The sequence below is a fragment of the Stegodyphus dumicola genome, chromosome 3 (assembly GCF_044657685.1).
Source record: "Stegodyphus dumicola isolate Sdum_Otavi_A_Nest chromosome 3, ASM4465768v1".
Classification (NCBI taxonomy): Eukaryota; Metazoa; Arthropoda; class Arachnida; order Araneae; family Eresidae; genus Stegodyphus; species Stegodyphus dumicola.
The window spans coordinates 82,966,718-82,994,047 of NC_140770.1; the positions used below are offsets into that span (position 1 = coordinate 82,966,718).

The window sequence follows — 27,330 nt, forward strand, 5'->3', positions numbered from 1 at the left end:
CGGGTCTTGATCAGCCGATGTTGATATTGTAATTTGTCTTGCGACTGGATTCAGAAGCTCATATTTCGCTTCGACCGGAACAATATCGGCAGGTTTCCGAGCATGGTCTTCCAAGCTTTCCAGGTGAGGCTCCTTTCTGATGTGGATAGCTGTGTTCTCAAAGGCTAAGTACTTTTCGTTATTTTTATAAAGTCTAAGGAAAAATTATGTATCCTTAGAAAGTCCAATCTGAGCATGCAAGGATCTTAAATATCTGCCACTTATGCTATGTAATTCCAAACGTGATGTTAACGTTTAATTTCCCATCAGTGTTGATTTTATCACCGGACACAGTTGAACGGTAATGCAAAATGGCATCCAAATGAGTTTATCTTTAAATTGTTGAACCAAATCTTTCCAGATGATGGTAACATTAGCTCCTGTGTCGACGGACATATTACAAGAAAGGCCATTGATACGCCCATTAACGAATAGACCATTACCGCTGCCGCTCACTGCAGAAATCTGAAGCGCTTTAAAATGGGGCTTCCCATTATCTTTCAAACTCCGCTCCGCGAGATGGCCACTTAATTTGTTTCCTGCGTTGTTTCTGGGGAACGGTCTTATTTTCTGTGCCCCTGGGTGTTCTTCAGCTCCTTCGTACGTAACCTTCATCACCACAGTTCCAGGCCGATTTCTTATCACATTTTAAGGTCGTTTTCAGTCACTGTTATTCCGTCTCAAGGCATTCTCAATAAATCGACTACACGAGCAATCACTTGATCCTCTGACTCTTGAACTTGAGCAGCTGTGATTGGGTAGCTATCTCTAAGAGTTGTCTGCTAAGCTGCCTCGAATTTCATGGCCGTACACTAGAGCGCTCGTCAAATGTGTGACATCAGCCACTTGCAGAGCTCTCTGTGTTTCAGGATCCCCTATGACGTCGATGAAGTACTCCAAGGACAGGATTTCTCTTGCTTCTGCCGGGCATTCCAAAAAGGCGAGATGAGACAGCCTTCCAACTTCCTTGAGTGTTTCCATGGTCTTCTATTGACGTGATTTTAGTAAAAGCCTGCTATAATCTTTTAAAAACTTCTCGCCACAAAGCACTGCTCCAACGCGCCGGGTAGAGCTTCGAGATCTAGCCTCTGGTTTTCGGGAAGAATCTGAAGGATATCCGCTGCATAAGTTCTCAGAGATGCGGCGAGATGGCAGGCCGTAGTTTATGAATTCCAACCATTCGCGTCCGCCACTATAGAAAACTGTGTCTTATACACTTACCAGGATCTCTTCTCATCACATCTGGATAGGTTCAGAGAGCTACGAGGAGATATGGTTAAAAATTTAAGAATATCATAATTGCTTCATGATATATTTGCATATATCATGATACTATGCATTTCTTTAAGGTGTCATCATCTTTGGCAATATTAGCAGAAATCCTATCTTCAGTTTGTTGCTGAAGTGCAGAAACTCTTTCTTCAATTTCTCCAAATGTATTTTCAACCGTGTGAGTTCTTTGTCCCATAGCTTCAAACATGTTTTCTATTATAGCAGTAATTTCTCTTTTCATTTCCTCTTGGCGTGATTCAATTTTTTCTTGAACAGATTTGACGGCCCCTTCCGTCTTTTCTTAACTCTCTTTATTTTCATTTTTAACATCTCTGCTTTAACGAAATCTTGGCCAGCATTCATCTCCTCTTTGATGGAGTTAAAGCGCCTTTCATTTTTTCTTCGAATCCAACAGAGGTATCACTTACTTCACCATCGGTCTTGTTCTTGGCATTCAGTCCCACCGCTGCGACCAACAATTGTTGCTTGCCTACGGGTTTGTAACAGATTGAATGCACACACGTCAGATAAGAGTTAAATATATTTTATCAATAGAAAGAAATACTCATACAGGTGTTCACAGGATAATACAGTACATTCAGTAGTTCCGCTTCAAACTACTAAGAATTTTAAACCAACGCAATGCAAAGCGCATTTAAAGAGAAAACTAACCTGGAAATATCTCCGACCTCACGCTTAACTAACAATTCGCAACAACAATAGCTAAACATCTGAACGCAGATGCTCTCTCTCTAGCCTTATATAGTTTAACCGACCGCCGAGATGTTTCTAGTATTTTTCGGAAAGCTATATATGACGGACGAATTACGGTTGCAGCTAATATAGTGATCAATTACATTCATTCAATTACAATACCTATTCAGGTGGTATAGGGACCGGACTAAAATGTCGCAAATGGTCATCAAATTTCGCGAGTTCTGATGATTCCTCGCCAAATAAGTCGACAAAACCTTTGTCAGCTTGGCGATATCTCCCCAAATTACCAAAATATCCATTTACTCAATCTTAAATGGACGTATCCCTGTATTCTTACTTTTCCACCATGGTTTTTCTCTTTAGATTTTTCGCGTTACATTGCACTAAAATCATCATTGTACGTACAAAATTCGTAACAAGCTAAATGGATTTTTCCACTCGACCCAGATGTGTTGTAACTTCAAAATAGGGTTTTATTGAAATCACAATGCAGTTAAATATTATAACTAAGCAGTGAATGCAGATGGTCCAGTTTTAGCTTTTGTATACCTTTATTAGATGTTATAAAACATTCAGAACTACATTTTGTATAAATCTATAGATATGTAGGTTTTATGAAAGAATCATATATTCGCTATCTTGATCGAAAATTTTGTCGATATGAAATATTCTGTTCTGTCTCCTTTACTTCCCTTACGCAAGTAAATTTTGGAAAAATCTAAATAAATGGCTGCAATTCCTCTCAGTAATTTGAAGCAATATATATATATAATCCAAAATCTTGTTTTTCATGAAATAGGGAAATTCAGACGAAAAATGTCTAAATCTCTATGATACTGCAAACCGCCCAACCGATATAGTGATTAGCGTCGCTGATTGCCAAGCCGAAGGGCACTGAGAAGACACAGGTGTTTGTAATTGTATAGTGTCAGTGAGGCATGGGGGCACTCTAAATATGCGGCGAGCCGAAAGTCCTCTTAAGAGATTAGAGGCAAGGAAAAAGGGCTGGGAGACCCTCGATCTCCCCCCCACGGGTTGCTCTCCATCAAAACTGGGGACGAAACTGAGCTAAGTCGCACTGCCACCTGTATGGTGCTCAAGGCTGTTGCCAGCGATAGGCGTAATCTTGCGCTCTTTGCCACGAGGAATTTCGTGGACTTAGGCTAACTATACGTCAGACAAGTAAGCATTAGCAACAACAACAACGATACTGCAAAACGGTAAATCAATGAGCGTAATGAACTAAAAATATTGATAAATAAACGTATTAAGTTAGTGGGCAGTACGTTAAATGTTTCGTCCACTAAGCAGATGCACTCCGTACTGTTTAAAATTTCATTTTTTGTTCAGACGGTTGCTTTCTTAAGAGGTTATCACACATGGCTACAGTCCCTGCTAGACGGGACTTTTCTGAGAAACGAGATTCTGGTAGCACTGGTTTAAACGAGAGGATTCCTAGAAAAGAGCCCCGCCTAGCTACGGAAACGATGTTGCGGGTACGCGGGATTTTTTCAAACATCGCCGAAAATGTATCGGCTGGACCTCTGTCCCGGGTAGAGACAACCAATCAGACGAAAGTTCTGCTTCTGAAGCATCACGTGATCCCAATCTGAGCGATAATCGATTAGTGTTTAGCGTTCAAGTCTTTGTAGTAAGTGAAAATGGTAACCTATCTACATGGGTTTCCTAGAGTTGTGCGAGTTCTGAGAATTGTCCCTTTTGACGTCAAGTCCTGTGTATCCGAAATATAATGTGATTGAGCCTTTAAAACTGGATCTAGAGCTTCAAATAATTACATATTTTATGATTTTTTTCACTTAAAAGAAAGGTGAAAAAGGTCAGAAAATGTCTACTTGAAGGACATCAAAGTGCGTTTCGGCGTAATAAAATGAGGTATTTTAAAGAATAATTTCTGAATGCACTTCACTACTTTTGTACTGATGTGGTGAAACGCTGCGAATTAATTGTAATTAGAACATGTAGAAAACGAACTTCATTTCCTGCACCCTGAGCGTTTTGAAATTTGCAGAATTTGTATTTTATTGAACATAAATAATTTTTCATTCTATCTGTGTTTAATAAAGGTGTGTTTTAATTGTCTTATTTTTTTCTAAACATTCTTCGTTTAAAACAAAAAAAATAACTTTATATTAGTAGCTAAATTGTATTTGAAATGTTAGTTTATATTTCGAGCTTTTAAAGTGTAAATATTATTATGAATTTTGCACATAGATTATTTGAGTGAAATTATATGTGAAATTATTGTATTTCTTTTGTATAATGTAACATGAGAATTTAAAGAAGCGAAGCTTCCCGAAAAGTAAGATTACAGAGGCAAGTCTATTTAACATTGTGCAAATAGCTATCTCGCTAATTTGGCGAGAAATCGATAGAAGTCGCCAAACCTGGTGATCATTTAACGACATTTTGGTACGATCTGTGCATCACCGTAATAAGTATCATAATTGAATAAATGTAATTAGTCACTATATTAGCTGTTTTAGCATCTGGCCTTCATATGCCTTCAGTAATTTCAAGAAGCAAAGTACTAGAAATATCTCGGCGGCAGGCTGAAAATATATAAGGCCAGAGAAAGCAACTGCCCTCAGTTGTTATTGTTGTTGTGGGTTGTTAGTCCAGCGTCAGTCAGTGTATTGAGATATCTACGAGTTAACTTCGCTCTTTAGGTGCGCTTTGTATTTGTTGTGTTTAACGTTCACAGTAGTTTGAAGTGTAACTACTGATGCAGTTTGTGATATTGTGAAGAGTAGTACGAATGCTTTTGTGGAAAGTTCCAGATCTCTTACGTGTTTCTTTTCATAAACTAAATTTTATTAACCTATCATCGGAGCTGTGTGCATTCAATCTGTTACGAACTTGTATGCAGGCAACAATTTTAGTGTCAGAAGTGGAACTCAATGCAAGTCACAACAGCGATGGATCAGCAGTTAAGACAGTTGCTGGTAGCCTTTGTTGCATTCAAAGAAGAGATGAAAGTGGTCCAAAAAGTTATTAAAGAAGAGGTGGAAGCTATGCAAAGAAGATGGAAGCTGGCCAATGACTCGTTAAAGAGGTGATGAATGCTACCCAAGTAATGGTGGAAGATGCCCAAGAGTCCCTTAAAACAGAAATGAAAGCTGCTCAAAAAAAGATTGAAGCAGGTCAAGAGAAAATTAAAAGAAAAATTGCCTGCATAATAATAGAAAAGAAAATTGAGCATATGCAAGGCAGAATAAAATAAAGTTGAAAATAAAGTTGGACAAATTGAAGAAAGAGTTTGTTTTGTCACAGAACAAATAGAAGAGAGAGTTTCTGCTGTAGAACAACAAATCAATTACAGAGTTTCTGCTGTCACTAAAAACGTTGCCATCTCAAAGAAATTCACAGCAACAGCAGAAGCAATTCTGATGGTTTTAAATTTTTACCTGTGCCTTCTTCCCTCTCTAAAGCTATTCACATATGATGGTAATATCTCCTCACAAGTGTACAAGACATAATTTTCTATAATGGCAGACGCGAATGGATGCGATTCCCAAGCTAAGGCATGTCATCTCGCTGCTTCTCCGAGAGCAGATGCAGCGGATATTTTTTAAAAACCAGAGGTTAGATTTCATAGCTCTACCTGGCGTGATGGATCTGCACTTTGGCGAGAAGTGTTTAAAAGGCTATAGCAGGATGCAGTTAAATTCCCGTCAACAGAAGCCCACCGAAATACTCCAGGAGCTCGCCAGGGATGTTGAACGGCTGTCTCATCATGCCATTTCGGAGTACCGGTCAGAAACAAGGGAATTGTTGTCCCTGCAGTATTTCATCAATGGCATCCAGGATCCTAAAATACAGAAAGCCCTGCGAATAGCGGATGTCAAGGATTTAAAAAGCGGAAATTCGAGTGTACGCCATGAAATTCGAGGCCTCCCAGCAAGCAACTCATAGATACCGCCACCCAATCAGAGCTGCTCAAGTCCAAAAGCCAGTGGATCAAGTAATTGTATGTTTAAAGGATTTAACCAAAAAAGTCAAGGCCTTCAAGACAGAATAGGAGTGATAAGAAACGGGCCCTAAAGTGCTGAAGCTGTGGTGCTGAAGGCCACATACGAGGAAACCGTAGAACACCTCAGGGCGTGAGAACTAAGATACACCCCAGCAACAACGCAGGAAACACATCAGTGGCCATCTCGCGGAGTGGAGCTTGCCAGGAATAAGACGCCCCATTTTAATGCGCTCCAGATTTCTGCAATGAGTGGTGGTGGTAATAAACATTTCATCATGAGACATATCAATGGAGTTCCTTCCAGGTACAGGTGCTGGTAAAAGTATGGAGGGCAATGTACCATGGGTGTAATGCCTTTTCTCCCTAATTCTTTAAAAAAATGCAATATGACCATAGATATCGGAGCCAATTTTGCCATTATTCAAAAAGCTTTGGCTCAACAACTGGAAGGTAAATTCATCTGGACGCCGCCTTGCATTACTGTTCAGACTGTCTGGGAAGAAGATCGATATCAACAAAAAATTAAATGTTAACATCACGTTTGGAAAAGCCGTCTACCATCACGCGGTGCCCGCCAGCGGCCGAGTGGTAAAAACGCTGAACACTGGTAGTTCGGTCCGAGGTTCGAATCCCACGAACGGGCTGGCTGCATGGGCATTTTCGTGGTTTTCCTCATGTGTAACGCGTATATGAGCCAGTTTCCCTTAGAAAGTCCTCCACGAAGGCTAGCTCTCGTGTGCTTTGCCATATTTGCATAATACCATCACGCGGTATATGTGACAGATATTACAAATCCTTACATACTCGGATTGGACTTTCTAAGGAAATACTATTTTTCCTTGGACTAAAAACAACAAATTGCATTTTGCCTTTGAGGATATAGCCCTATTCGGAATAAATGATGGAGTTAAATGTATCCACAAAATCATACCTCATGACGATATCAGAGTACCAGCAAGAGCAGAATTTTTACTCCCTGGATCTATAGCCGAAAACAGAAATTTCCGGTACTGTGTAATGGAATATCCAAAGAGCTGTAACACCCCGCGGGGAGTATGAATAGCTTTGGCACTCGTCAACTTATTGAGGACACTTATCCTGGTGAATGCTGCCGACGTCAGCGATAAACCGATAACCATTATGAAAAGTGAAGTGTTTGCAGCATGTACTCCAGTGACTTGTATTAAACGACCCAATAGTTCGCCATCGCCAATCTCTGTCTTCGGAGACCCTAATAGTATTGAAGTTACTTCAGAATGCACAACTAAGTGATGAAGAGAGAAAATAGTTCGCCAATCTCTGAGTCTTCGGAGACCCTAATAACTGAAGTTACTGCAGAATGCACAACTAAGTGATGAAGAAAGGAGTGCTGCCGAACATGTCAATCAAGAATTGCAAGTTATCTTCTTCCGCTCATCTTCTAACATAGGTCGAACCAGTTTGACACAAAATAGATACCGGGGATCATCCACCAACAAAGCAAAATCCAACACATCTACTGATTGCTGAACAGGAAGAGGTAGGAAAATTTCCAAAGGACATGCGAGAAAGCGAACTTATCGAGACTTCAGCAAGTCCAAGGCCACTCGCATCGTCCTGGTCAGAAACAATGATGGTTCAACAAGATTTTGTGTTGAGAATCGCCGGTTGAAGAGGTTACAAAGAAAGACAGCGACCCTCTTCCTAGAACCGACGAGATTCTGGACATTCTTTCTGGAAACAAGCAGATATTTCGACCCTTGATTTAAAGAGTACGTTTTGGCAGATAGAGATACATCCTGATGACCGAGAAAAGGCGGGTTTTAGTACCAGACCAAAGAACTTTGGCAGTTCAAGGTGCGGCCTAGGTAATGCTCTGGCAGCATTCAAACGTCTCATGAAGAATGTCTTGTGAGGTCCTGCGAAGCCTGCCAGATATACCCGGATCACATCAGCATCAGAAAGTGTTTTAAAAGAGCTGTAGAAAATCTTGGAAAGATGCTACAGAAATTGAAAAAAGACAATCTAAAGTTGAGTCCCGCTAAATATAAACTATTCAGATGGGAAATGACTTTACTAGGAGCTTTCATCTCTGCCGAAGGTGAGCATATGTATCCAGAAAAAGTGTCAGCAGTTAAGCACTAGAGACACCCCGAAAATGTTTACACGGACAGTGCAATGACATCTGCAGCACTTTGAACTGGAGACCATTTTCATGGCATCATGGAGACCATTTCCGTGGCTTACCTTGACACTGCAGAGGATATCTAACTGCACAAGATCAGAAAGTCATTCAACACTTTCCTTCTTCGTCATAATGTTTTATTTGCTAAGATTTATAATAGTCTGCGAGTCCAAGCTTAGTACATGAGTATCGCACATTCAAAGCTTGAGTACCATTAAAAAAAAAAACCGCTTCTTAGTTGATTTGTAATAGACAAAGAAAAATAAATCATGTAAAACAACATGCAATGAAAAAGGGGATGGACACAAGCAAATCAAAAAGTAGAATCTCTGCCAAAAGCTGGCTTACATTAATAAAGATATTGTTATTTCTTTTCAGTTTGCGGAATTAGAATGTCATTTATCACTTTCCTGCTTTGTTATAATAAAGAAGTCAATTCCACTGCTCAACTAATTAAACCTCGATATGTAGTTCTTAAAAACTTCGGCAATTTTCCTGCAAAGCACTCTCGCTAATGATGCAGCTTCGCTTCAGTTTCAGTCAGTGGCAATGAAGAAACTTTCCTTCTGTTTTTTTTTTTTTTTTTTTTTCCTTCTTCTTCTTTTTCTTTTTACCAATCATTCCAGCTGCCACTTAGAGCACTACAAACTTCTGTCAAATTCACTGTAATATCAACACTTTGGGAAGCTTAGACTGAGATCCAGTGAAACTACAGTCAGCAACATCATTTAGTCCTATTTATGAAAAATAATAGATTTTTCTAAGAACAATTTTTGTAAATTTTCCCACTCCCCTTAGGAATAGGATTTGAAAAAAAAAAAAAAAAGTTAGAATAGCTTATATACTAAATAAGGTTATTGCTTATGCACATGCAAAATTTTGAATCAACTGGTGTTCTTAAGATTGTGCATCCAGACCAACTTTCAATTATATTATTAGAAATGGAATCTAAATAGTGACACAGTTTCAATTATCTTAAGTCCCGTTTCCATTAGTGCGTTGCGAATGTGTAGCATCATTGGGAGAAACGCATACGTAGAGACCGTTTACACTATTGCATTGGATTTACGCATGCAGAAGTTCAGTGGTCGATTGCATTTATTGCCACCAGATGTCTCTGTATTTAACTTATGGGATTTGGATTCTTAAGATATTTTAAGATATTCCATGCTATTGGAAATTTTTATTTCTGCTTATGAACTGTGAAAGTAAAGCACGTTAGCAATTTTTAGATAAGTAATGCCATAATGCATATTATGAACATCACTAATTGCATAGAAGATGAAGTAAATTTTAAAAATTTCTTTGCATTTCTTAGAAGCCTTAAATATTAATGAAATAATATATATATTATTAAAACTAAAATGTACTGTTACTGAAACAAATAAATAAATAAAATAAAAAGGTTAAACAAATTAGAAAATAGTTGGTACTTTAAAAATACAAAGCAATTGTAAAGAAAGGTTCACAATATTTACACAAAATTTGCTATTCTTGTAATCCACAATTCCAGCAGTCTGATACGCCATTTAGTGGCTAAAAGGCGGAAACGTAGAAAAATCGGTATTTACATTTGACAATACTATGTAGTTTGTGAAGCTTGTCGTGATCGAAAAGTAATTAAACATTTATTTTTGATTGTTGTGGGCATTATGTATAATTTAGGAAGAAGTACAGACCACACATTTTGCTGTGTAGCCTAGTGTAATTCACGAGCTTGCAAGGAACCTGAGTTATGCTTCCATCGCATTCTTGGTTCGAAAAATATTGAACAAGATAGCAAAACGAAGAAAGGAGTGGATTCGTGTATTTCGAATTGGAAAAAAGTTGGACATTATATGAAATTGCGTTCTAAGCATTAAAAAAAACTGATTACATTTTTTTCTCGTAAAAGCCGTTTTCTTTATATATGCAAAATTTCTTTCTCGTATATTATATATATATAAATGTGTGTGTTCTTCGAAAGTAAACATGCTTATTTGTGTATTGAAGTATAAATCATTATAGCTCAATGATCTCTTAAATATTATTAATACACATACATATACAATTAGGTTTTCATGCATATTTTACCTGCTGAAATTTAAATTCTGTTTCAGTTCATGTTAGCAATAATTTAAATGAAAATTTATAGCATGACACATATAAAAATAAAAGTTAAGTATTTTAATGTTAATTATGAACTTTGAATTTCATGATCTAGTAATGTTGAAATTTCTATGTGTGAGTCATTTCCTTTTAAACTATTTAGAACTGTTTACAGTGGTTGAGGATAGTTAGCATAAAAAATTTCAAGTTCAGAAAATAGGTATTATCTGGTATGAGGAATAATATAAAAAGTATTACAGATATCAAATCTTTTCCAGTATACAATAGCATGCACCAAACAATTTTTTTTAGCACAGTTAAATGTTTTTTCTTATCTTTTATAGTAGTGTTCGTTATAGCATATAATGATTCAATATCATTTTAGGGGGGGAAGACACTTTTGACTGCACAAATTTTCTGGAAATCCCAAGTTAAACACATATGAAATCATTTGTTTACAATCAGTGAATGTTAAAACCAGCTATCTGTCGCAATACAATAAAACAGTGACACAATGCTTACAACAGCCAACAGTTCCTCTTTTACATGAACAAAAAATATTTTTTAAAAAAATTATTTCTCCTTTTTCAACAATGGAATGTTCCTTCGATTTTACGCGATCAGGACGCTATAGAACTTATCCTTAAATAGGAAGCCAAAATTTGTACATTGGATTTTTCAAGTGAAATTCCATGCATTACCAAATTATCTGCTTTTGAAAATTCTCTCTGCTTCAGTAATACAGCGAGAATTCACGCCTTCTTGAACAAAATCAAACATTTCGAAAAAGCTAAGCAACTCCATTTTTGGATGTACGAAGTCAGATTACAAATCAAAACACCGGTTTTCATCCACCACACTAATGTGTGAAAGCGCCACCTATAGGTGAATTGAATTACGAATACTGCTGACTGCCATGTGAGATCGTATACTTTTAAAATATGCCCAAATTTGGGACGAAAGCAGATAATATATAAAATTTTGGCACCTATTTCTTCAGAGTCATAGCTGGATAATTTATTAGTAATCTCGTCTGCTTTAAAATGCAGTATGCGCAGTTATATTTTATGCATAATCCATAAAATGTTATTTTTAATTTCAAAATTTTTAATTCATATCTCTTTTTATAGAAGAAGTTATAAAAACAAGCTTTTTCTCTTTATAATATAATATATGATAATTAATATAATAATATAATATATTATTTAATATAATGATATACATACATTAGGTAAAGAAAATGGAATGTTTAATTAATTCCTGCGCTTCTGCTGGAGAGGGCTGAATTTAAAAGCAATTATTATAGTAAGTTTTTTTTTAAATGTTTAAGGCATTAATACTGTCTCATGTTAATTGGTAGTGAAAGTTTAGAGCTGGAAACATCCCAAAGTCTCAGCACATTCACATAAAAGTGAAACAAAAAAATATATACATACAATACAAATTCTGAAATCCGGAAATCCATTATCCGGAATGATCTAAAATCCGGACCTCAAAACCACCAACAAAATTTTTCTCGTAGGCTTTACGCATGCCCATTTGATTTCTTCCTCCATGCATAATAAAACATCTGGAGAGTCCCGATTCTTAATTTCACTTTGACAATAAATAAAATATTTTGTTATTGAAGAAACAATCATTTTAGCATAAATTTGTATGATCAGTAATTTGGCTCCGTTGCTGCTTATTTGCTTGGCCCGCATCTTAAACCGAAACATTCCACATAGATACATCGTTGATCTGACGCCAACCTGGCGAATCATTATTTATTATACTTTCTTTTCATTACCGCATGTTTATCAAAACATGACAACTTGAGTAATGACTCATGTAGCGATACCTAAACAATTTTTTTATGTTAGTATTTGAATAATAAAGGATTGTGGTAACCTTTTATGTTGACATTACACTTGGCGATGATTACAGATTTGAGTTGCACTAAAAATGTTGACGAGCAAAAATTTACCAAAAATTTCTTTCCATATGCTAAAAATAGATTTTGTTGATGATACTCATAGACCCAAAGATTACATTTAGATCATAAATATTTCATTATTTCATAAATCACGGTTTAATATTTTTAATTTTATAATTTCTATATGCCATCTTACTAGATTTAAACTGATGATCTATTATCTGGAAAAATTACAAATTTGGAATTGCCGAAGTCCCGACGAGTCCGGATTTCGGACTTTCCCTGTATATGTACAGGGTGCATGTTTTAAATTCATATTATATAATTTTTAAAATAAACATTTTGCGAGGAAAATTTAAATAAATAAGAGCATACATAAAACATTATATTTAATACATATAATAATAGAAATAAATTATAAAACACAAATATTGATCAAATTGGAACAAGAAGCTAAGAAAGTTGCAGACAGGATAGAAAACATATATGGGATTTGAACTCACGACCCCAAAAGTTAAACCATGCTACTGTCAACTTTACCACTAAGCTATCATCATACGGGCATGGTATGCAATTTTGGCTTATATACATCAGCAAGTGAATGAATTTTTAAAACTAAATTTTTTGGTCCTATTTCAGTGTCCTGTTGTCTAAAAAATTCACCAGAGTTTGTTATTCAGCTTCTAGGACATTTCGTACAAAAAACATTATCTTTTAAAGTGACTCTCCGATTGAAGTTAAACATGCTGCTAAAATTATATTTCATGTGCTTACAAATATATGTTAGCCAAAAGGGTATATTTATAAATAGAGAAATACAAATTTAAAATAATCTTTAATGCAGTGGAATATTTAAAAGCCTATCAAATTTAATTTATAATTAACGTTTTTAGTTTTTACCTGTTTCAAAAGAAAAAAGTAACAAATCTTTTAATGCCATATCTGATTCGCTATAGCAGTTTGATATAGTCAGACATTTATTTTCATAAAGATAAAGATGCAGAACTAGGAAATAATTGTCAGGACAAATTTTGCTATTTCATGGACTTGGAATTATATTTTTTACTATTTTTTACACCTGATTTTTCCTGCGAACTAACACTGTAGCTGCAGTTATCTTATTTTTCTTACCTCTTTTTTAACTAAATTCAGCTGATTACTGTCTTTTTCAGTACGCAGATTTCTCGCTATAATATTAATTCAGAAATAAGTATTTTTTAGCAAAATATTCTTTCCCTAAGCCAGCGTTCATCGCTACTTCTGCCGCCATTAATTTTTGGTGACAACTGATTGCTTCTTTTTTACCACGTGACCCCAACGCATCCACAGACATACGGATAGAAGTTGAACATAGTTGAACTTCATCACTCCATCACCGCACATCGACCGGATTGCAGATGTCAATCAAAGTGAATTCGCTCGCTGATTGGAGAAACGCATAGGCAGCAGTGGAAACGGGCCTTTAAGATTTCAAACTGATGCATATAACATATGGATAAAAAAAATTAGGCATAACTCCTGTGAAGGAAGCATACTATCCATAGCATCAGAAACCTTTTGCTCAAGGTATAAACATTAATAATATTGGTCTCAACATATTATTAGGAAGTGCATATTGTTTTCACGTGGCTTGTTTTGCTTGAGACAAGCAATGCACTGTTATCATTTTGGAGGTTAAAAAAAGATCTTTTGCCATGCTGCTTAGGCACACTATTGTTTTTGTCATGAACTCATGACAATTTTTTTAACAGTCATGTAGTGTAGCATAACTATTAAAAAAAATTGCAACTATTCTGTTATAACTGTTTCTGAGTAGCCTATTCTGTATGCAATTATAATGCAAATTTCAGAATGTTAAAGAGACCCGAGAGAAATAACATTAACAAATATTTAAAAATGAAATTTGAAAAAGATTTGATGGGTCTTAATTGCTTTATTTATATTGTTTAAAATTTCACACAGCATGGATTCAATTTATTTAGAATCAAAATTTGACAGATTTAGAATCAAAATCCCAATATTTCATAGTGTAATTCCTATTTATACCATTAGGACAGAATCTTTGAAAAATTTTGCAAATCTGTGAATGTTCAGCATAAAATGTTATTAAAACATTTAAAAACAGGTTATATTCTGTGAAAAGCAGTGTAAATTTATCATGATGTAAAAAACATATTTTTTATCACTTAATAACTTCCTATTTTATAAAAATTATTTTAATAAAGTTTATTCAGAATTTTCAGATTCTTTAGTGCATATTTTCATTGGAAAAAATAATAGAAATAGATGCCAAACTTTACATTAGAAGTAATGGAAAACAATAAATTCATGGTATTGACAGATTATGCCATTGATTCTGAAACTATTGTCATGTAGCACAATTTAGTATCGATTATGGATAAGCATGATGTAACAACATACTCATATCATATTGCTTTCATCTGATGTAACCCCAACTAATTCTCCATATGCCACACTTTGTTTTTATGAACAAGGATATAAATTAATTGTATTTTTCCCTTGAATTTTGAAAAAAAAAATTAAAATTTGGCACCTGTCTTCTGTGGAATAGCAAGCAGTGGATTATTTTCAAAGTTATGAGATCCTATCATCAAGAAAAGTGTATATTAATGAATACGGTTAGCTGAGTATAGCTGACAAAAGAATAATAGACCAAAAATTTATCTGTGAGACGTTTGCACTCACAGCTTTCCAGTAAAATTGGTGGACCTAACAAAACAGTAGAAATCATTGAAAGCCTTTTTTATGAAGCACAAAACCAAAGCTTGTCAAATACCAATTGTTTATTAAATAAAAAGGCATTGGTTCTTTTAAAATTCTAAAAAAAAAAAAAAAAAAAAAAAAAAAAAAAAAAAAAAAAGGATTTTGTCCATTTTGATCTTCTTTTGATTTTGAATTACTTTTTAATTTTAAAAAATGTATAATTTTTGTTTTTACTATTAAATTTGAGTTTGAAAACGAGTTTTGAAATCTCTAAGAACTTTAATTTCTTAATTCTTATGTTTTCAATTTCTAAGTTCTAAAATTCAGGAAAAAAATTTCACTTACTTTTTTCCCTTTTAAAATTCGATTCTGGGTGAGCTTGCCTAAAGGTAATGTCAGAAATCTATTCATAAAATCTACATCTCAAGAAAGAAAAAACATTTAATTTCAAAATAATTCAACATTAAAATATACAGAAACACTAAATCTAAATTACATCTGACATCTTACATCTCATCTGTTCAAACTGAGCATTCTCATTGCCAAAAGTTAATAACAACAAAAAAAAAAAAAAAATAAATAAATAAATAAATAAATAAAAAAATAAATAAAAAATAAAGTCATAACATTTCATTGCATGCCATCTAGTGAAAATAGAATTGTCTGCTTATTAATTTATTTTATAGTTTTTCTTTATAGGCCATTTTCAACAATGAGAGTGTTAGGGAATATCTCTTCTAAAGTAAGGATATCATTTAGTTATGTTCTTTATGAGCAACTTAAAAGATTATATACTAATTTCGTTTTGTATGTGAAGGTTCTTTTGGCTTAAATGGCCTAATGTCTTTCTATTAATTGAGTATTGTTTGCGACTTATGATTAGGCTCTAGGAGAATATAATTTGGTTCTTACTTGGAGGAAACACAAAACATTCTCACTTAATTAAGTGGTTGTTAATTGATAGCAGATTGGTTTGTTCCCTTTGACAGTCAATTAATCTGTGGTCAGTGATACTAGCTACTTTTTCAATACTTAAAATTTTTACTTTTGATTTTGGTATCTTTGCAATTAAGGATTTTTGTTTGCAGATTTTTATATTTTTAAAGCAACAGAGGTCTAGAAAATACCAATTTAAAATAATTAAAAACCTGACTAATCAAAAAAACATTTTTAACAGTAACAGACAGGTCTCACTTCAACACTTACAAGCATGTAAGTTAATTAATTCATTTTCTGCCATCTATGTATATTATGTACATTTCCATTCGTACATTTAATTGTACCTTCTTATTTTCTGTAAATATTCTTTCAACTTTTATATTTAATAATTTTTGCAAAGATTGCATTATGTTTATAAAGATTATTTTGAATTAACATGATTGAAAGCGAAGCTGTCGGGGAACACTTTATTCAACAAAGAAAAATATTAAAACTACTACTCACACTCTAACTATAAAATATATCACGATAATTATTAAAAAAATTTAAACTTGCTGGAACTGCCATTTTCATAATGAATTTTATACAGTACATTAACTTAAATTCATCTTCATGAAAACAATAAAATCTACCTACTTGGCTTCAACTCAGCTTACTTAATGTTGGCATCATAATTCTTACTTGAGTAAAAGATGAAACACCTTTGCATTTATTAATTATTGTTAATTGGTTGGGGGTTGGTTTGTTCCCCTTGAAATTTCAACCAATTTCTGATCGATGACAATAATTAAAATTAAATTTTTTTAAAGTTTTCATCTTTTTTTTTTCATGATTCATATTTGACGTTTCATTTTAACAAAAATTTTCAATATTCATTTTTAAATACTTATAAGTTACTTCATTCAACTAAAATTCTACTACCCTTCTCAAAGGAGATAATATATTCAATAATCCTTTAATATATATATATATATATATATGACAGTATATAAATTACAGGACTAGAAATTTCATTCAAATTCATTATTGAAAAGCATTGAAAAAAAAATAATTCTCTTTTAACAATTGTTTGAAACCCAAATGACAATAAAATTTTATGCTGTGGCACTCGGATAAAGATTGGAAAAAAAACATCACATTACAAATTTATTTGACCCTCAACAACTATAACTGCATCTCCATTAATTAGTGTTCTATCGGAGACTAGCTTGACAAGCAGATCACCACCTCGGGAGGAGCACTGTCGAGCTGCAAGAAATAAAAATAAGAAATATTTTGATAAGTAAGGTCTTTAGTTATATAAAAGAAGTTTCAGTAACATAAAATAATGAAAAAAATTTCTCATTATACATCTCATATTTATTTTTCAGCATAATCTGCATTCATAACTACATATTTTCCTAAATATGTGATTCACTTTTTCATTCCATTCATGAACATAAATTTGGGTTTTGAATATAGCAACTTTGTCTTCAGAATTTAAAGAAAAAATTACTAATGTAGATTTTTCAACATTTCTTACAATTTTGAGAATACCAAAAATTGGATTATTTCAAATTTGTGCGGCATGAGAAGCACAGAACAAATGTAAACTTTAGGCTGACCATTATTTTTATAAGTTACTAAATGCAGTGCATGCCAAAACTGTTGTCATGCCAAAAACAGTCTCCCTTTTAAGCTAGATCCTATGGCCTGAGTCTTATAAGGTTTACATGATAAAGAAAATATCTTAGGAAAATAATCACCATTTCCACATTCCAAGTAAATCTCTTTCCATTTCAAAATTTGTGAGCATAAACTGTATCTAGTGAAGGTTAAGAAATTCAAAAAAGTTTCTAAAGAAATAAGATAATGAGATTCTCTAAATTCCTTTTGCTCCCATTTACACTGCAATTGCTGTTAATTTCTATAGCATTTATAAATTTTGATTGACATGCAGTCTTCCAGTGTTCAGAAATTCTATTACTGACCACTGCTTCATTTGACAGTTGTAATTACTGAAAAACCGGTGTAGATGATTGTATAAATTCATCACTTGTAAAGCTATGTAAAAGAAGACTACATTTAAGTTACATATAAATAATTAAATAATAAATGAATGAAACATAGAATTATGGGACAGCACTTTCATTTACAAAGCTTTAATGTGATGAAGATAAACACCATTTAATGTGAACAAAGGGAAACATTATTTTTACTGGCAATGTTTTTTATGATGTTAAGATCTCTAAAAGTATTGGAATAAGTGATTAATTGTTGGAAATATTTTTGATACAAATTTCCTTTTTTATTTTGCATACCAAAATTTTAATATATAAGACTACCCTGACTGTAAGAACATAAAAAGATGTAAATATTAATTATTCCTCTCTTTGAAACTGTAATGGGAAAGCTATGAAAGGAAACTGGTCTATTAAACTTCTATTTCACAGGCTGAGTAAAATTTGCCATTAACTTTTCGTTTTCAATTTATCAATATATGAAATTAGAAGCTAAGCTTAATTACTCAGTATCTTCAAGTTACGAGACTGCTTGTTGTTAAGATAAATTTTATTCGATTACCTGCATTTATTTCTGAAATAATTATGTGTTAATTTCCTTCCGGATAACTTTTATCCAAACTGTGGGATCTGGGCAGTACAGGTTTATTAAAAAAGATGGACTTCATTTTAAATCCCTGTATTGTACTTTTCTTGTAAATTAATATGCTTAGTTTTTATGCCCAAATAATAACAAATTGTATAAATTTTGATTGTTATGGATGGATGAAGCTCAATAGAAATGATATCATCCCTTTAAACCAGCTATTTTGTATGAAGATGTAAAGTTCAAAGTGTTTGTGGTATGCAAAATTAAAAATTATAACTACTGGCCTACAAAATTTTTCATGAATCTATAGGATACAGCCACCTTCTGCAAACTGATCACTTGTTGCCATTACTACAATCACTCCAAACAGACCTGAGTTTATAGATAGAAATGGAATACTGCTTTAACAGGGTTTGTACAGATTTCTGCACACGGAAATTAAGTACTTTTAAGGACTTTTAAGGACCATTAATGAAAAAAATTAAGGACCTATGAGCAAACGGGAACTGAATAAATTCAATTGAAGATATTATCTATGCCTGAATTTCACTTTTATAATAATATCCTAAAAGTAAAATAGATCCCTAAGTAGAATGCATTATTACTAAACATGAATTAATTAACATAATTGTTAATAAGTTTGAGAATAAAATAAACTATGCAAATTTATCAAGTAGCATTAAATATTTTACACTCATGATAGTCGGTCATATTTGAAAGTTTATATCGATTTCCTTCTCTTTTAAGCATCTTTTCTAACAATTAGAGATTTGTCTCAATATGCAAACCAATGCTCTCACTAGTTTCTGTGTGCTTCATCTCCTAACTTATCAATCTCTCCATAATGTACCTATGAGGGTTTAATTTATATGGTAAAAGTTAAATAGTCCAAAACCCCCGACAGGCGTGAAGCATATTATCGCTATGTCTGAAATTAACTACAATATCAGACAAAGGTTTAATTAAGCCTCTTGTTTAAAAAGAACTTAGAACATAAAGGCATGTTCTGATGCTAACAAAATCAATTACAGCTCACGGTGACGTAATTAAACAAGAACAGTCAAATTCAAACTAATAATGTGGACTAGTGGTCAAAGATTATACAATTTAATTATAATTTAATCTGGCTCAGTAACTCTATCATATGAGGAAATAGAAATGGGAAATTATACTAAAGGTTGAAATCAAACAATTGGGTAATTTACATAATAATAACTGCACATATCTTTGAAGAATAATTTCCTTTAAGTACTCAGTTTCTTTCTTCAACACGTTTCCTTTTCATTTTAGAATTTTTGGATTTAATTAAGGATTTCCATTATTCTAAAAACACTAAATGCATTTAGAATGTACAGAGAAAAAGCGGCTAATTTTATTTCTTTAGTAATATGAACATTCAGAAGCAATATGAAATATATATAGCAAAGGACGGTTACAGAGCTGATGAGGCAGAATTTCTAGAATTTAGTGACACACCGAACAACAAAATCTAGAAATGGCAAAACTTTTAGAATTTAAAGCAAGCATTGGAAGCAGAATTTAGAAAGGCAGTAGGCAGCAGAATTTAGGATCCACAGAGAGTGCATCAGGTGGGAAAATGCCTATTGCCAGCTATGTATATGATGCATTAAGAAATATTAGATGAATCTTTTAAACTAAGTTTTTAATTTCTTTATTAATAAAAAAATCCCTTTCTATAATGCATGCCCATGTGATAAGATAAGAAGCATTTTTGATATTTTCCATGCTTCTGTCTAGTGAAAAGTAGAGAAAATAAAGAGAAGATAAACATGTTAAGATTCTAGTATCAGAAGTAATACATTCAAATATTATGTTTTCATTATTCTTCCAGATGTTCTCCCAAAATAAGGAAATTAATTGCAAACTTTCTGTAAAATACATTGTTCTTCCAGATGTTCTCCCAAAATTAAGAAATTCATTGCAAACTTTCTGTAAAATACATCCACTACGTGTTGATACCATGGAGACATTTTTAATTTTGTCACATATTTCTCGAATCTTCTAGAATCTAGGTCTATAAATCTTGCCTTCAAATCCTTCTAAACTTTCCAAGCTGCAATGTTTAAAATCCTAAAGAAAAATTATCACTACCATTTCTGTAACAGAAAAAAAGCCAGAAATACTTTGGAAAAAAGTAGGAGGGAAAAAGTATAAAATTAATTTTATAGAGAAAACTGATGCACATTCTGAGAATTTTGAATATTCTGAGACAATTACATGGGAAAAACTCTTACTATGAAAAAATTTTAAAAAAGACATTTTTAATTAATTGCATGGCTAATTTTGCTTTTGCTAAGAGCTGTTTCGTAAATTGTGATTTATAGCATTATACCTTGTTTATTTTTCAGATTTAAAATATTGTATAATAAGTTGCCAAAATGAAACTTTATAATATGACAGCGAAAAATAAGATTTTTTTATTTTAATGTTATTTTTTAAATATAATTTCAATATATTACCATTATTTTAATGAAATTTATCAATGTTATAATGTTTTAAAAAAAATCGTCGAAAAATTCCCAGATCACGGAATTAAAAAGTTTCTATAGAAACTAATCTTAAAATCGCCAAATTTAGAACTGCTTAATAAAAGAATTCATGTCTCCAAAAGTGAAAGTTGTTTAAGAGCTCTTTACTAGAAAAAATGAATTTTGAAATGCTTATGTTTCACTTCTTGCTTAGAAACTCGAGTATCCTATCATTTATATTAGAAACAGAAACAAATTATAACTCATGAACCCATTCAAAAGATAACCATATATACGGCAATGAATCGCTAATAATATTCCTCAAAATGCTAATTCACACTCAAAATAACAGTCATAAAAACAGACAGAAATTTCAGATGATTAAAATTAAGGATCTTCTGCTGATTTTGGCCAAAATTAAGGACTTTTAAGGACCAAAAATCAATTCCAAAAAATCTAAGGACTTTTAAGGACTCTTAAGGACTGTACGAACCCCGTTTAACTATCTGCAGGACAACCACCTGAGCTCACATTGAAATTTAATAATTATGTGGTAAAAATGTGTATTTTCGTGTTTATATTACAAAAAAAAATTGCTAAAACATCATTTTTTTAATAAAATTGTATAAAATCGGGTTCATCGTTTTTTTATAATCCTGTATTTTTTGCACTCTATTTCAGGATTTTCAATCAAATTTATGGATATAATTTTTGGATTTTGAAACAAATTACACATTAAATTAAATTTTTAATATTGAAAACTTCAGAATCTGCAGGATAAAGATGAAAGTAAAGAACTTTCAAATGATTTCAAAAGTTCTGTACTTTCAAAATCATTTGAAATAACTAAAGTATTATAACCGGCGTGCAGGCTCGCAATGCATTGAAGGAACATAGAACCAATAACAGCTAGATAAAATTTATTTTTCCTACCAGAAACACTTTGCAGTTCTCGAATTTCATACAAAAGTACTCATACAGATCTTCTCACCAGAACAGAGCACAATCAATAGTTACCACTTCAAACTACTAAGAAAGTTAAACAAAATGTAATGCAAAGTGTTCTGAAGAGAAAAGCTTGCACGGAAATCTCTCAATACTCTAAAGGCAAACTCAATTACTATAAAACTGAGAATGGATGCTCTCTCTAAGTTTATAAAGATCGTGATATGATTTGTTCTGAGTTTGTTCAATATAATTTGTTCATTTGTTTCAGGGGTACTCTCTTCATCACTTCATCTTTAATTCCAAATAGGGTTATGTCCACATATGCAGTTTGTTATGCAGTACAAGAAAAAATTGTATTTCCTTAGAAAATATAATCCTAACATTGAAGGGTGAACATGTGTAACATATGCCGTGTGATGGTTTTTGGCACTTCCAAACGAGATATCAACATTTATCGTTACAACAATGTTGATTTTATCACTTGATACAGTTTCAAGAATAACACACAGTGGGGTTCTGATGCATTTACCTATCAATTGTTGAGCCAAATTTTTTCAGATGATGGTAACATTGGCTCCTGTATCAGTGGTCATACTGCAAGAATTCCCTTTATATGTCCCATACATTATGCCGTCACTCATAGCAGAAATCTGAAGTGCTTTAAAATGCAGCTTTTCAATATCTGGCCACCTACACTACAAGAGATAGCCACTAATTTGTTTCCAGCCTCTTGGCTGAGGAGCATTCTTAGCTTCTGCCTTGTGGTGTTCTGCATTTCCTTTGTACGTGTGAGGTTCGAATCCTGCAAACGGGCTGGCTGCTTGGGCGTTTTTGTGGTTTTCTCAATGTGTAACATGTATACAAGCCAGTTTCCCTTAGAAAGTCCTCCATGAAGGCATTTCTCCCTTTAGGCAGATAGCCCTCGTTAGCTTTGCCATAATTAAAATATTCCAATCCAATCCTTTGTACATGCCCTTCACCATGGCAGTTCCAGCACATTAAAATCAGTTTGTTGCCACTCATATTCTGCTTTAACTCTTTGAAATCCAGACCCTTCGCTAAGCTGTATCCTCCAAATACCCGAACCGCCCGAAATACTTTTCCAGTTTCACAGCATTTTTTTCCCCTCCCGTCCATTAACACAGAAAATAGGTGTGAAGATTTCCAATGACATCCTTTGTACTTTCTAACAAAGATTCCATTAGCCTTTGACCCTGTTCTTTATAAAAACTATTCTTAAGGTCAGATCAACAAGCCTTTCCGGCTTTGTTATGATCGCAACTGAGATTTTGTTTATTTCCGTTATTTTTATAGGAAGGAATAAATTGTTTAAAAATAAATATAATCCTTAAATTTTTAAACTGCTCTTTTATTGCTGTTTAAAACTTAAAAGCACACTGTATCACAAAAGAATCAACAACGAAATGTCACAATCAACCAAAAGATAAAAAAAAAAAAAAAAAAAACTCTTAGAACAAGTTGTCTGCAGTAAACTGATACAATGCATTTGCGGAAAGTGCACCTGCTACTGTATACCTTAGAGGGAGGGAAGAAAAGAAGATTACAATCTCGGCCGTTTTCGGACGGTTCTGGTTGTTTCAATGTAGGGCCGTGTCGGGCGGATTGGATGTGAAGGAGTTAAGCTATTGAATTGCCTAGTTAAATCATCTAGAGGAGCAATCACTTGATCCACTGGCCCCTGGACATAAAAACAGCCCTGATTGGATGACAGTTTCTACAAGTTGCTTTGTTAAATTTCATGGCGCTTACTAAAGTGCATTTTAACTCTATGACATCCACCATTCACAGGGCTTTTTGCATTTTTTAGGATCTCAGATGCCATCAATGAAGTATTGCAGGTACACGATTTCAATCATTTTTGTTGGCAGTCCAAAAGCTTTGGTTTCTGAAGGCCATGCATGTTACATTTTGCAAAATTTGTAACAGTTGTGATTCAACTAAGATAGATGTTAGAACGTAAAATGTGTGCAATACTAATCCAGGAAATGATACTGTAGTAAAATATTTTTAAATGTGTATGTGTGTATTTAATTATGGCAAAGCACACGAGGGCTATCTGCCTAAGAGGAGGGATGCCTTCGTGGAGGACTTTCTAAGGGAAACTGGCTCGTATACACGTTACACACGGGGAAAACCACGAAAATGCCCATGCGGCCAGCCCGTTCGCGGGATTCGAACCTCGGACCGAACTACCAGTGTTCAGCGACTTTACCGCTCGGCCGCTGGTGGGCAAAATATTTTTAAAAAATATAACATATTGAAGAGAAAATTATAATATACTACTTGGGTAAAGATAATGTAACAAAATGAAGTAAAAGAAATATCAATTTCTGCCATGAAAACTAAGAAATATGATATTGTCCAAGTTTGTTATAATAAATTTAAAAGTTTCCAGGAGTTAGGCATACCTTTTATAAATTTGTACATAATTTTAAATAAAAATCAGTCACAGTTCTTCAGAATTAAAAAACAGATAATATTTTTTGAAACAACTAATAACAGATTTACTCAGCATAGCAGAAATGAAATAAACATAATGCATTTATAATTAAAAGATTACTATTGTGTACGAAGGAGCAGGCCAAAGTTACAATGAAATGAAAAGGAGTAGATGTGTATTTTCAGAAAACTGATAAATAATGTTATATCTTATTGCATAAGCTTAGCATCAATTGTGTGACTGTTATTAAGGGGAAAAAATAAAGTTTTCAATTAAACATTGCATTGTAACAATAAGTAAGTTTCAAAATTATAAAATATGTTTTTAACTAAATGTGATATAAATTTTAACTACGGTGTATTTAACAAATTAAAACTTTCAACTGTATCATTTCTATATTTTACACTGAAATTTTGAAATGAATCTATCTGTTTACAGTACTACAGGAAATAAATATATATTATTAAGCTCAAAACACTAATATTGTGAACCAATAAAATATTTTTGTAGCTAGAGTCTGAGAAAGTTCAAAAACCTATAAAACTAAGGTGAAGTAGATCATAGCTCGAAGTAATTGCACATTAATTTAGCATTAAAAACGCCCAGATCTTAAATAAACTGCATTTAAAAAATTGTTAGAGGTTTGTATTTTTGTGTTTATATTTCAGATTTTTGTGTTTATATTCAGATAACTGTAGAGGTTTCATGTATTTTTGTGCTTATATTTTCAGATTATGAATTTAAGTATTGCAGTTCTAAATATTTTCTGAATAAATAATCACAGGTAGAAAATTATATCTATTTAATCACATACCATAAAAGACTTTCTTATAAATATTGTTACGAAATGTACAGGCGTGGTAGGATAGCTTCCCCACAAAGCAGTTTTATGGTTGCCATAAAATGGCAAGGGAAGGCAGGGTTGCCACATTTGGCGAGAAATCACCCATTGGGCGACAAAATTGGCGATATACCATGGACGGTTGGAGAACCTTCTGGAACGAATTCTTACCAGTTTAGCCCAGAATGTTCCCGAACACAAGCCAAAAGCTATATAAGCCCTGCTGGTCCGCAGTCAGTTAGTGTGTCTCTCATCAAGAGTGTGTGTGCCTCGTCTAGCGAGTCAACCCCTGCGGAGTCGCTCGAGTTGACAGCCGGGCAGCGAGTGCCAAGTGGGTCGTCGAGTACACTGAAGGAGTCTGTTAGTGTATTGTCAAGAGAGTGTGTTTAGCTCTGGGAAAGACTGAACCGAAGACTCAGGAGCTGTGCTCGTGTGTCGTCGAGTGCATCGCGAGTTGTAGTGTGGAGAGTCTGGAGAGTACATGGAGTTCCGAGAACAACCAAGCAGAGTCGGGAACTGTACTCCGGAAAGCAGAGTCGGCTGCTTTGCAGGAAGCTGTCTCCACCATGATAGCCTGATAACCTGAAGACTGTGTCGCTGATCGTTTGAGCGTGTTTATAGTAGATCTTCGACGACTGTAAAACGTGTTTTGAAGCTGCCCTGACAATACTGGCAAATAAAATGTGTTTTGATACTTCATAATGTGTCGTCGTTATTCACTCCAAATCTACACTAACCCCGTACGAATATGAAGGAAGAAAATAATGCAACAACTGGTGTCAGAAGAATTAGAAAAAAACGCAACAATTGGTGTCAGGAGTGGGATTTGAGGGTGAATGCCAGTGACAAGAGAAATGGAAGAACTAGTAACACAGCTCATGACTGCCTTTGCTGAATTCCAAGAAAAGATGGAGGCCGGATATGATTAGATAAAAGCTGGATATAAGGAGATGACAGCCGAGATCAAAGCCGGACTGAAAGAGATGAAAGCCATACTGGAAGAGAAGAAAACCCAACGAGAAGAAATAAATGTTGGCCAAGAAAAGGTGCGAGAGCAACTCCAACAGGTGAAAGAGGAGCTTGAAGAAGAAACTGGAGCCATAAAAGAAGATGTGGAAATGACAGAAGTGGCATCTGAAAAATCGAAGATGGGTAAATGAATAAAGTAGTTGATGAAGTGTCTGAGAATGATCAAGAAATGAAGGATGAACCGTCTAACGAGATTAAAGAGAGAGATAAAAAAGATGAAGAAATGCAAGACAGGAAAGAAGGTTATGATTCTCATGTGCCTGAAGTAGAAACAAAAGAAAGTGAAAATGTGACTGTTAAGTTCAACGAAACTGATAGTGAAATTACGAAGTCGCAGTTATCAAGAATTAAACCATCTGAAAGTGCATGTGATGCAGAGATGGAAGAAGCTGATATACAGCTTAAGCAGTGTGCTCCAGTATTGCAGAAAATTCACCCACTGTGCAAACTATGTGTGCGTCTCAGTGCAGATTTTGCAGACAGGGACTTGATTCAAAACCCGAATACTTCTGCTTGTAAACCAGAATACTTCTTGCTTTCCCTCCCGGGGGTCGACGTAGAGAATTCTGCAAAGCTACTGGCTAGGATCTGTACCTAGACAGTCTCGGCCACGGGGTATAAAATTTATGAACTTGGTGGTTCTGAAGGTTCTGGAAAAGGTCACTTATTGGCCAGCCCCAGAGTCTGGCACGTTCTAGCGCGGCGTGGAACTAGTAGCCCGGGGGTTCTACCCCGGGTATGCTGGGTAATCACCCGCTTCGACAGGCAGCCCGAGTGGCTGGTGGGTAGCAAATGACGACCAGTGCCGTCCGGGTGACTAACTGGGGGGTGCGCCTCTCTCTCCAAGGGGCCAGAAAGCAGGTTGAACCTCCGACTCTGGTCCTAAGGAGTAGGGGGAACTGTAGTGCAACCTTAAATGTGTTGCGGAACGGGGAATGCCCAAATTTGTTTGTTCTGCTTGTAAAGGATTGGATTCTATTCGCGACCCTGGTGCGAACATCGGAACTGGTTCCCAGGAAACGAAGGAAAATAAGCATGTACCATCTGCTAAGAGTATCGCGGTGAACTGTACACATGATGTGAACAAACTTCAGAGTAGCGAACAAACTGTTTCAGATCTTCCT

The 27,330-nt window shown here is 34.2% G+C and overlaps 2 protein-coding genes across 3 annotated transcripts in view; both read right to left on the bottom strand.

Moving 5' to 3' along the window:
- The window catches only part of LOC118195283 (phenazine biosynthesis-like domain-containing protein), a 69,160-nt gene extending 53,765 nt beyond the window's left edge, over positions 1-15,395 (bottom strand). Inside the window, exon 1 of the mRNA XM_085813037.1 lies at positions 15,256-15,395. Within this exon, the coding sequence (XP_085669163.1) occupies positions 15,256-15,321 (66 nt within the window). The 5' untranslated portion in view covers positions 15,322-15,395. The remainder of the gene's footprint in view (positions 1-15,255) is intronic.
- LOC118195284 (phenazine biosynthesis-like domain-containing protein 1) overlaps positions 15,334-27,330 on the bottom strand; it is a 78,582-nt gene continuing 66,585 nt past the window's right edge. For both annotated transcript variants that reach the window (XM_085813038.1, XM_085813039.1), the window contains exon 9: positions 15,334-17,097. In XM_085813038.1, coding sequence (XP_085669164.1) covers positions 16,988-17,097 — 110 coding nt within the window. In that variant the 3' untranslated portion in view covers positions 15,334-16,987. The remainder of the gene's footprint in view (positions 17,098-27,330) is intronic.